Consider the following 11,300-nt stretch of genomic DNA (forward strand, 5'->3'; position numbering starts at 1 on the left):
GTCCTCATCTATCAGGGGATGTGTACATCCAGCCAGCTCAAGACACCAAGAATCCTGTCATCTATGGAGTCTTCTCAGTTTCAGGGTGGGTGACTGATGGCTTTCTCAAACTCTCTGACGCAGTTACGATGGGAAGTGTATTTTGGTTTCCTCGTGCAGTTTTTTTTTTTTTAGTTTTTAGGGTTTTTTTTTATACCTTTTCTGTGAGCCTGAAGCTGCTCTCTGATGTTGAAATGCTGTGTTGCGTATTTGGCCCGTCACTCTCAGGCTACAAAGACAAGACAGAAAAGTGAATGTGGAGCCCAGAGGGAGTCGCACTCTTCAGAGAGACCGACTGAGCCTATATGCTTCCTCATAGGTCAGGTTTGATCGCAGGTTATCATTCAGCACGTGGCATTAAAATTCAAGGCAACCAACCAGACATGTAAATGGAGATTCTGACTGCAAACAAGCAAGAAGAGTTGCATGCAGAGTCATAATAAACATGTCTTGATTAATGTATTTGGGAAACAAATACTGTTATTGTTTCCATCCTCTCTTCCGGAATCAGGCACGTTTAAACCCAGCTGATAGAAACACATGTGGTGCTAATGATAGGGGCCCATGACAGGAGTTACAAACATAGTACACCCACCACACAGCAGCAGGAGCCTGCACTCGGGCGATTCGCTGCAGTACGTGGGTGTTTGTATGTCAGTGTGTCAGACAGCTTGACTCTACTCGAGTCAGTTTGAAAGTGTGTTTGTGCGTCATGATGTTTCAGTGCGTTCCTACAAGAGACCGACCGAGTACGTGGGAAGGAAGTAGATTGTAGCAGCCGCACAGGGCCTTCGCAGTAATTATCTCGGGGAGTGAGTTAAACTGAATCCTCTAGCTGCTGTCTCTGTGTGTTCACCCTTTTTCTCCTGCCCTCCCTCAGATCTGTCTTCAAAGGCTCGGCAGTGTGCGTTTACTCCATGGCGGACATCCGTATGGTCTTTAATGGGCCGTTTGCCCACAAGGAGGGGCCCAACTACCAGTGGGTGGCGTATTCAGGGAAGATCCCCTACCCTCGACCTGGCACTGTGAGTTAAAATATAAAGAGAATTTATACCATAAAGGACTTTGGTGAATTGCATAAGAGCAGGTCTGACATTCAAATTTCCCCATTTGTCAATAGTGTCCTGGAGGCACTTTCACCCCCAACATGAAATCTACAAAGGATTACCCAGATGAGGTTATCAACTTCATGAGAAACCACCCCACCATGTACAACGCTGTATACCCAGTGCACAAGCGCCCCCTGGTGGTCAGAACCAACGTGGACTATGAGTTCACCACAATTGCTGTGGACCAGGTGACAGCAGCTGACGGGAGCTACGAGGTGCTCTTCCTGGGCACAGGTCTGGTATTTTGATAAATAATCTAATTCTCATATCATTGTGCGGTTTGAAGCTCATGGTCAAATTAAAGTCCTCTTGCCTTTACTGGGGAGTCATGTTGAAACAATCCGCCTCTTAAACATAAATCGGTCACATGGTGGGATTTCGTAAAGCGGTTCCATGTTGAAGACATTAATTTCATAAATATCTTTTAGAGTAAAAGTGCACACTTCATGGCTTAAACCATCAACAGAGTTGAGTTAAAGCCACTCCTCTTTTGGGTCTTTCAGATCGGGGGACAGTCCAGAAAGTGATTGTCCTGCCAAGAGACGACTTGCAGACAGAAGAGCTGGTGTTGGAGGAAGTGGAGGTGTTCAAGGTCAGTCTTTCTGTCCTTTTCTACATTTATGTGAACTGTATTTGTTATCCGGGACCAAAAATAACACCTTCAGTATTCCTTGTCTGCTCATTTATAGTCGTTATTAACTTTATCACCGCAGGTTCCCACTTCAATTACCACCATGAAGATTTCATCGAAACGGGTACGTTACTTTGAATTGGACCAAATGGTTCAGTTTTATTGGCACTTACAGTCAGTTTTAGCACAGCACTCAGACCTCTAATACAATTTAGGTAAAAATGTCCATGATTTAAACCAGAATGCAATAATACTTAACAGTTACCACAACTTCATATTTCCGTTCTTAGCTTTCTACTAAGAACTGATGTGTAAACTGGATTTATAAGACAAAATAATAGGATTTGATGCTATATATATGTAAAATGAACACTGTAAATAAAATGGTACATTTACAGTTAATCAGCAGGTTATCTAGTGCTTTGCTTTTCTAAGTCAGTGCACACTTGAACAGCTGCATATGAAAAACAACCAGTGCGTAGACACTCAAGTAACATAATTCACATCACTCCTCTCAGAACTTTGTCCCAAATAAGTTGTATAATATTAGTTATAAGGTATAAATAACTTGTAATATACAGTATTACTGTAAATGTTCATAACTGATATAGCTTCTATTTTTATTTTTTTTTACTTCAAATCCTTATTTCTATTTGTTTTCACAGCAACAACTGTATGTAGGATCAGTCTTGGGTGTGACCCACCTGGCTCTCCATCGCTGTGATGTGTACGGGGAGGTCTGCGCTGACTGCTGTCTGGCCAGGGACCCGTACTGCGCCTGGGATGGCAAATCCTGCTCCAGATACTCTGCCTCGCAGAAGAGGTGAGGATCGAGAACGAAAGTATAGGCGGGCGTGCGCGGCTGCAGTCGGGACTATTCACGGGGGATATGTTACTGCAGCACGTGATACTTAAAAAAAAAAAAATTTTAAAATACGTCGAAGTTAAGCTTTTTATTTTCGACTGTTGATCCGACCCCTTTAGGCGGAGCCGTCGGCAGGATGTGAAGTACGGAAACCCAATCCGCCAGTGCAGAGGTTATAACTCCAACAGTGAGTATCACCGCCACACAGCACGCAGGCAATTTGTTGAGTCCATATTGTTCTCAAAAATAAAATATTAAATGTACTTCACCTATTGTTTCATAGCCAATAAGAATACTCTGGAGACGGTCCAGTATGGGGTGGAGGGAAGCACTACGTTCCTGGAGTGCCAGGCCAGGTCTCCTCATGTGTCTCTCAAATGGCACCTGCAGAAGGAAAACAGTGACAGAAGGAAAGAGGTGAGCAAAGCCGTTACAGTCCGGTTTGTCTCCGCAAACATATTCATGGTTCCAGGTCTCAACGGGTGGTTGAACTTTTGGCTGGAGTTTTTAAATTTGTCTTCTTTACGGTCCTCTTGTTCGTTCCAGATTCGCTCAGAGGGCCGCATCCTGAAAACAGATGAAGGTCTTCTGATCCGCTCACTGCAGTCCTCCGACAGCGGCATCTACCAGTGCACGACCACGGAAAAAAACTTCAAGCACACTCTCGTGAAGCTGCAGCTCGTGGTCCTTTCCAGTCGCACGGTCAACAATGTGTTGGTGGAGACCGGCAGCCCGGCCCTCCCGCCGCTCCACTCCAGCGCCTGGACTCCGAGCGCTGGCCAGTACAAGGACCTGCTGACCATCCTCAGCCAGCCGGAGATGGGGCTGATCAACCAGTACTGCCAGGACTACTGGCAGCTTGGAGACGGCAGCCTGGGAGACAACAAAGCCAAAAGCCTGAAGGAGCTGAAAGAACAGAAGAAGCCGCGTAACCGCCGGCATCACGATGAGGAGACGACCCCAGCGGAGACATGAGGAGCTGGATGTGCATCCTACCACGCTCGCGCACCCACCCGTCTCCCTTTTCGCACAACCCTCCAGTTAGAGCAATGACTCCAGTCAAATGATAGAAAAATCCACCGATCATAAAGGACAAGACGGAAACTGCAAGAGAAAGCAACAGCATCAAACAGTTTCTATGTAACTGTTGGGAAAAAAAAATACACAATATTTATTGTAGGTTGTAAAAAGTAATTCTTTGTACCTATCTAGAAAACATGTTTGTTTTTTTTGTGAATAGATAAAACTGTGCAAATATTGTTGTTGTTATAATATTATTGTTAGTGTTATTGTTTATTACAATGTGTTATTATGTTGAGAATATCTTTATGTTTGGTGTTTTTGACAAACAGCAACAACATCCCAGAACATTGGGGGAGCATCCACACATGGACGAGGACCGACGAACACGTATTCAGAAACTGTTAGCGGCGACCATGTTGGATCATTTGACTGCATGCGGTATTCAGCGTCTAAGCTGGAAGTCCAGTCGGGACGTCGCTGACCTTCTCGAACTTCCCTCGACTTCCCGTTCACCTGAAATATCTACTGTACGTCGGATGTTTTTTTTTTTGTTGTTGTTTTTTTTTACGAGCTGTTGACAGAAAGACGACACGAACGGCAGTTCGCGGGACGCGTGAGGATGAAAGAAATGCCCGCGGACTGCAGCCGTGACGACACGTCGCGGTCTTTCGGTCCCGTGTGAATAAAAGGCCCGTCGGTGGTTCACCACGGGCTCCGGCCTGGCCGCGTCGCTCGCCCATCATATTCTTCCAGAATCTGTTGCTGCCAAGTGTTTGTTTTTGTTTATATGTGAATATCACATCTCAATGTCGTATTCTTAACAAACGTGATCTTTGTGATGAGCTGTTTTCTTGGGGCGGGGCGGGAGGGGAGGGGAGAGGGGGGATGGGGAGGGCGGGTGAAGGGTCTTTTCTTTTTAAATGACACAAAAGCTGAAAATATAACATTGCCTTCTCTTGCCTCTCTGCGGAGATAAGATATTCCAGCAGGCAGCTATATGTGTGTTTGTGACAGTTTGTGATTTAAAAAAAAAAAAAAAAAAAAAAGAATTAGACAAAGCACCTTCTGTTGCCAATTTGGTGATTTTAAAATGGTAAACACTTCACATGTATCTGTGGCACATTATGCAGTAAAGTAATATAAGGAAAAGCACCAGTTTGTATTATCACAGAATTTTTTTTTTTGGGGCTCCCAACTAATCCAAAGTTCACATTCCTGGCCTTATAAGGCTAAATATTGATTTCATTCAGTAAATACTGTCCGTATATTGAATCTACGCATATGTGCTGATGTGCAGTGCTAAGGAATCTTACTATGTCGATTGGTGCTGCACTCACTGAATTACCCGGTTAACGACGGCTCTATCATGTGTGTTATACGGTCTTCATATAAAACTGAGCAACGTCTACAGTGTAAAAACAAAAAATGTAAAAAAAATAAAATTAAAAAAAAAAGTCACAAGTACAACCACTACCAGGCTGATCACCACCAAACCTGAAGAGAAAACTTTTATCTAAATCTTCAGAAGGTGGCTTTTCATTGTGCATGGCATGTACAGTGTAGGTATATGGTATTTGTCTAAAATGCTATGTTGCTGTGGATGTCAGTGAATGTCTTTCTTGTTGTGGGAATATGGAAATACTACCGGTGCAAGGACAGATGGGCTCACACCTTTTTATGGTGGGAAATGCTGTAAGGTAAGATTGTGATTATATTTTTTTCCTTTTCTCTCTTTTTATGCTTCTTCCCCCCAAACCCCCCCCCCAAAAAAAAAAAAACCCTACAAAACAATATTGCATATAATTAAAACATCTATTTTCTTTTCTCTGTTTGGGAGACTTTCCTCTTCGTCACTGAGGTGAAGTAATGTATGATATGCACACTTGGTGTTATTGTAATGACTTGAAAAAAAATTACTATCTTTTCTTCCTCATCAATGTTGCTAACTAATAAATTAAAGCTCTATATTTTATAATAACACATGTTCTCTTATGTTTGCCATTGCTTGGCACATAGTATGCAGGATGTGCCGTGTTGCATGCGAGGCATGGATTTCGGTGCATCAGCAGTGGGGGAAGAATTATTCAGACCCCTTTCTTAAATAAAAAAAAATGTTTTAAAAAAAAGAGAGAAATCCCACCAGCAGAGCATCAAGCCAAAATGTGTCAAACACCCCCAACAGGCCACCTGAGGAAACCGTGTGAGTGTCACGTTTGCCTCTGCGTGAAAAGTACACACAGGTATGACCAGGGTTGAAGAAGGAGGTGGTGTGTTTTGCGATGTACAAAAAGCTCAAGTCCGAGTTGGGAGGAGGGTTGGACACATCAAACCCAAGACGCCACCCAGGAGACCGGGATTCGACTTTTGTGAGAAAGTGACGTGGATCTCTTTAAAAAAATCTTTTCAAAACCTTAACCAGATTTTTTTTTTCCGGTGCAAAAAAAAAAAAAACCAGAAACCGAGACCGAGCAAACCACAACACCGACTCGGTGTGCCGTACGGGTGGATTACATGAGTGATATCGGGTTCACCCTACAAAGTACAAATACAACAAGTAAAGTAGTGAAACTTCTCGGTTCACGTTAAGGGGCCCTGTGAGTGATTTAATATTACATATCTTGTCACACTGATAAGAATTACTTAAATATTCATGTACAATTAGCATTTTACTTCTGTAGTTGGTCAAGATGGACCACATTTTTGTATAACTTTATACACTGCTTGGTTGTTTAATCTGAATTCATTTGATAACTAATACCTCCTGTGTATTTGTCAACTACAGTGGAATAAAAAATAGAAAGTTCCCTCTGAAATGTTGCAAACTAAAAGTATAAAGTGGCATGAAATGAAAAGAAGTACCTCATATTACAATTATACTAAAGTAGAAGTACTTGAAATGACTGTGCTTCTTTACTGCTCCACTACTGCTGCAGTGTATTTCTTCACAGTTGTGACTCGGGAGCTTCGTTTCTGTCGGCTCCTCTAAATAGCGTGACGAAGTTTAAAGTGACAATAAACTTGTATTTCCAGAACACTTCTCTAAACTGAAGCGCTTTACAATACAGGAGCAGGTGAAGACAAAACGAGAGCCTGAATGTTCAGGGAAAATGTAGTTCAGTGGTCAAGGCAGGCGCTCTGCATACATGCATACATAATTGAAAGTGAGTAGATTAGGATCCTTAACCAGCTTCAGATTGAGGTCAACGAGATCTGTCGGGTGAAACCGTAAAGCTCTTTAAGCACTTCAGAGCTCACCCTTCAGTCCGCAGGACCCAATAAGAAAATGTCAGTGTGTCTTTCTTCATTTTCGGACTGGGAGTTGAAGCTCTGGTTGTGTATTTGGTTAGCTGATTGTTGTGCTCTGTGGAGCACAGTGTTGTTTGTTTGTTTGTTTGTTTGTTTTGATACAGATTGAAAAAGCTGCTGTCAATCTTATTCGCTTCTTTTGCAAACACAGAAACAAACAAAACTCAATTTATTCCCACTTCAGATGAAGTTTTTGTTTTGTTTTGTTTTTTAACCATAGTCCTGGTGTGGAATGAATTGAGTTTGGGTAACCACGTTGGCAGCATTGTAAAACACCCAGGACCAAACTATCCAGCTCCTCTTTTAAAGGGACCTAAGAACAGCATGAAGAGATAAGCACTTGAGCCGATGTTCATCTTCCGCTGAGCACAGCAAAGTCCCCCTAAAGGTTAGATCACTCCTCCACTGATGTACGTCCGCTTCTCCTCGCACCTTTCGCTCGGCCCTAAAACACCCCTGTCCTTGTCCTCCATTGGCCACAGCCGGTCAGGTGGGCTGAGGATCCCCAAAATCCTTTCCTAAGACGAGGAAAATGCTCAAACGTTCTCCAGTGTTTGCTGCAAGCAGTTCACGCATCAGCTGCGCAGTTGAAGGCACCGGTCAGTCCGTGGGCGAGCCGCTTGGACCTGCTTTCCATTTTTCCTGACACTTGGCTTTTGAGCAGAGGGGCCCAAGCCGGGGAGAAGTAGGATGGGGGCCGGAGCCAGCGCCGAGGACAAGCACTCCAGAGAGCTGGAGAAGAAGCTGAAGGAGGATGCTGACTTGGATGCGAGAACTGTCAAGCTGCTGCTGCTAGGTAAAGACGCACGAGCTAGGATGCAGTAACAAGAAACTTCATCATTTGGTTTCCCGTATTTAAGGGCCCGCGGAGATGATGAGACGACTTTATGTTTTAATTAAAGTGTAGGAGATACGGAACCCAGCTGTTTTTTTTTTTAGCATGTTTTGTATAAAAATGTGAGACCTATGATTTAAAGCAAATATTTATTATTTGTTTTACTTTTTTGTTGTTGTTGTTGTTGTTGTTGTTGTTAAGTAATCATACAAACAGATGCTGTTGACTGACGTGCAAGTGTTACTAAAGTTATATTTCTGGGTAACCCTGGAAAACTTGCCCAGTTTAAAAAAAAAAAAAAAAAAAAGCCTTAACTGTTATGAAAAGAAGCAACGTGTTTGAGTAAAGTCTTAATTACCCGTGTCACTGAATTGCTAAAACACTTTGATAATCACTCTAGCCAATCCCCTGTTAATCCTGAAACAACAGGTCCTCCGGCACAAAGGGATTAACCGTGAAGGACACGGATACTGATCCATCAAACCCAAACAGAGCTTGTGGCTGCAGCGCTCAAATACAATAACCCCTAAATACACTACATCCAGTATGGTATTAAATGATAAAGAAGGAAAATGTGGGTTTGTTGAGATCCGTGCAGATTTTGAGTCTCGCTTTACTTTTTTGATTGATAAAAATCTGTAAATTCAACGTACCAAAAAGTGTTGGGCACTACATGCAAAATAATTATTTGCCGCTAAATGCAAAAGAGTCTAACATTAGAAGTTTGTATATGCGGTTCTCAATATTTGTCAGGTTGTTACAGATATTGTTTGGTACTCGGCTTCATCATCTCCTCCTGAGAATATAGGTCAGGGTCGGGGAAAAGATTAGGCCTGAAGTAAGAACTGTTAGAACCTGCTGGGATCCCGTGTCTGATGAATGCCACCAGGTCACCCGCAATTAATACAATCGTGCACGTGTCTGAAAACCAAGACATGTAAAAAATTGCAGAAAAGCATCCGATTGCTGAAAATATTGCACTTTAAATCAAGTTTGGAATAAAAAACAAAGTTTAATCTTATCTGATGCAAACAACTTTATTCACAATGTTTTTCTTATTTCATGTAGGTGCTGGAGAATCAGGCAAAAGCACCATTGTCAAACAGATGAAGTAAGATATTTAATTTTCTCCCTCAGCAGCGTCTCATTTTTCTTTTTCATGAACTGACTGTGAACTCCATTGTATCTCTATATTCTGTCCTCAGAATTATCCACAAAGATGGTTACTCACTTGAAGAGTGCTTAGAGTTCATCACCATCATCTACAGCAACACCCTGCAGTCCATCATGGCCATTGTGAAGGCCATGAACACATTCAACATGAACTTTGGCCACTCTGATCAGCAGGTAATGGACATGACAATTTCGTCGCGCTTATTAGGCGAATTAGATCTCCGTTTCCCAGCAGACGAGTACACGTAACCTCTTTTGCGTGCCTGTGCTCTTGATCCTCCCTGCAGGACGATGCCCGAAAACTCATGCATCTTGCAGACACCATTGAGGAAGGCACCATGCCCAAAGAACTGTCAGACATCATTGTGCGTCTGTGGAAGGATTCTGGCATTCAGGCGTGCTTCGAACGAGCCTCAGAGTACCAACTCAACGACTCCGCTGGATAGTAAGAAGTCCGATGAGCTGATATTTTATCAGTGTCATTTGAATATGTGTCACTGAATCTGATTCTCCTGCAGCTACCTGAACGACTTGGAGCGACTGGTCCAACCAGGCTACGTGCCCACCGAGCAGGATGTGCTGCGATCAAGAGTGAAGACTACTGGTATCATCGAGACCCAGTTTTCCTTCAAAGATCTCCACTTCAGGTGAGTGGGCGGAATGTTTCTGAAGAGGACGACACCAGTTAGCGGGCCTCCCTCTGTGCACGGTGGCTGTCGTGAACAAAATGCACTCGTGTTTCCGTGCAGAATGTTTGACGTGGGTGGCCAAAGGTCCGAGAGGAAGAAGTGGATTCATTGCTTTGAAGGTGTGACCTGTATCATCTTCATCGCTGCTTTGAGCGCCTACGACATGGTGCTGGTGGAGGACGATGAAGTGGTACGATAACACTTGACGTTCCTTATTATTAAAGTCTTCTCGGACGGTCGGCAGTCATTTTACTTAAAGGCTCCTCACTGGAACTTGAATGTGACTTTTCTTCCAGAATCGAATGCACGAGAGTCTGCACTTGTTCAACAGTATCTGCAACCACCGCTACTTCGCCGCCACCTCCATCGTACTCTTCCTCAACAAGAAGGATGTCTTCATCGAGAAGATCAAGAAAGCTCACCTCAACATGTGCTTCCCCGAATACGATGGTGAGATCGTCACCGTTCATACATGACAGCGTATTTTGAGACTTGAGAAAGTGACGAGCTCGACTTCATCTTGATTTTGTCTTTCCAAGGCCCCAATACTTATGAGGATGCCGGTATATACATCAAAATGCAGTTCTTGGACCTGAACCTGCGCCGAGACATCAAAGAAATCTACTCTCACATGACCTGTGCCACAGACACAGAGAACGTCAAGTTTGTGTTTGACGCCGTAACCGACATCATCATCAAAGAAAACCTGAAAGACTGCGGTCTCTTCTAAGAGCCACGCTGAGACCGAAGCAAGGTGAGAAAAGTTAACAAACCCCTGCAGTGAAAGCCGAGACTGAAACTAACCATTGTGACTCTGTTGTTTCTGTTTATTTACAGGGTGCTGCTGCAGCCCCATCACATTCCACAAATCCCTCCTCAGTAACAAACTGAGGACTGAAGATAAAAAAAAAACGTCCCCTCAAACGGCCATCCTCAAACCAGCAGATGAAAAGAATAAAAATGGAATTTGTTGTGTTCAAAACTAAGTTGTAGCTTTGACCAAAGACTTCTTGTCGACCGAGACGAGAAGGCAGCTCCTAAGTCAGAAAATCCTGTGCAGATTTCAGATGAGTCGAGTTTTAGTCGAGCTAACGTTTCTCTCGAGTCCCTTGAACTCGTCTGTGGAGCGCCGTGCGATCTGTAGTTAAAGACATCAAACGCTTCTGTCAGCATAAAGTGATTGCTTCTCGCGTAACGTGGATAGATGTCCGGCTAACGCATTGTCTCTAGAAGTCCCCAGTAAGTGGTCAGTACTCAGCCAAAGAGCAAACCAGATGGCCTCACCACCTGCATATGCACTTCAGCCTCTGTTAGAGATTTAAAATGACACTCGTCACTAGAAATGTGCTTTTATGTGCAGGCACACTACAGTACAGTTTGTAACACAATCTGAGCAGGTCACATACTGAGGGAAGAGTTAGAAAGAAGTAACTTTTTGCACTAGATGAAAAGGGCCAGTGTATATAATTACATTTCTTTTGGACAGTTCATGAAGTGTGGTGATACCATGTTGATCTGTGACACTGTGAGCGATAGATGTATTATACTTCAATTAAAAAAAAAAAAAAAAATCATTTTCTAAAAACCTCTAGGCCCACTTGGAGCCCACCATCCTGTACAGAAACCCAGA

The 11,300-nt window shown here is 43.3% G+C and overlaps 2 protein-coding genes across 4 annotated transcripts in view; both read left to right on the forward strand.

Moving 5' to 3' along the window:
* Nucleotides 1-4,388, forward strand: part of sema3fa (sema domain, immunoglobulin domain (Ig), short basic domain, secreted, (semaphorin) 3Fa) — a 49,438-nt gene extending 45,050 nt beyond the window's left edge. For 2 of the 3 annotated variants that reach the window (XM_069690754.1, XM_069690752.1), the window contains 9 exons: nucleotides 16-85; nucleotides 920-1,064; nucleotides 1,160-1,382; nucleotides 1,652-1,740; nucleotides 1,862-1,903; nucleotides 2,445-2,602; nucleotides 2,764-2,831; nucleotides 2,928-3,061; nucleotides 3,191-4,235. In XM_069690754.1, coding sequence (XP_069546855.1) covers nucleotides 16-85; nucleotides 920-1,064; nucleotides 1,160-1,382; nucleotides 1,652-1,740; nucleotides 1,862-1,903; nucleotides 2,445-2,602; nucleotides 2,764-2,831; nucleotides 2,928-3,061; nucleotides 3,191-3,619 — 1,358 coding nt within the window. In that variant the 3' untranslated portion in view covers nucleotides 3,620-4,235. Of the gene's footprint in view, nucleotides 1-15; nucleotides 86-919; nucleotides 1,065-1,159; nucleotides 1,383-1,651; nucleotides 1,741-1,861; nucleotides 1,904-2,444; nucleotides 2,603-2,763; nucleotides 2,832-2,927; nucleotides 3,062-3,190; nucleotides 4,236-4,293 lie in introns of those variants that run through there. The other variant, XR_011310595.1, reaches the window with a different exon arrangement.
* A 3,275-nt stretch (nucleotides 4,389-7,663) lies between these two features.
* On the forward strand, nucleotides 7,664-10,626 carry gnat1 (guanine nucleotide binding protein (G protein), alpha transducing activity polypeptide 1). The gene is made up of 9 exons (XM_069690755.1): nucleotides 7,664-7,769; nucleotides 8,877-8,919; nucleotides 9,014-9,155; nucleotides 9,269-9,426; nucleotides 9,500-9,628; nucleotides 9,731-9,860; nucleotides 9,967-10,120; nucleotides 10,210-10,424; nucleotides 10,508-10,626. The coding sequence occupies exons 1-8, from the start codon at nucleotides 7,664-7,666 to the stop codon at nucleotides 10,398-10,400; spliced, it is 1,053 nt and encodes a 350-aa protein (XP_069546856.1). The 3' UTR covers nucleotides 10,401-10,424; nucleotides 10,508-10,626.
* Nucleotides 10,627-11,300: the final 674 nt, after the last annotated feature.

Source organism: Brachyistius frenatus, unplaced genomic scaffold (assembly GCF_029030835.1).
Source record: "Brachyistius frenatus isolate BFR_SWC_R1_liver_20210118 unplaced genomic scaffold, ASM2903083v1 Contig_10, whole genome shotgun sequence".
Lineage (NCBI taxonomy): Eukaryota > Metazoa > Chordata > Actinopteri > Embiotocidae > Brachyistius > Brachyistius frenatus.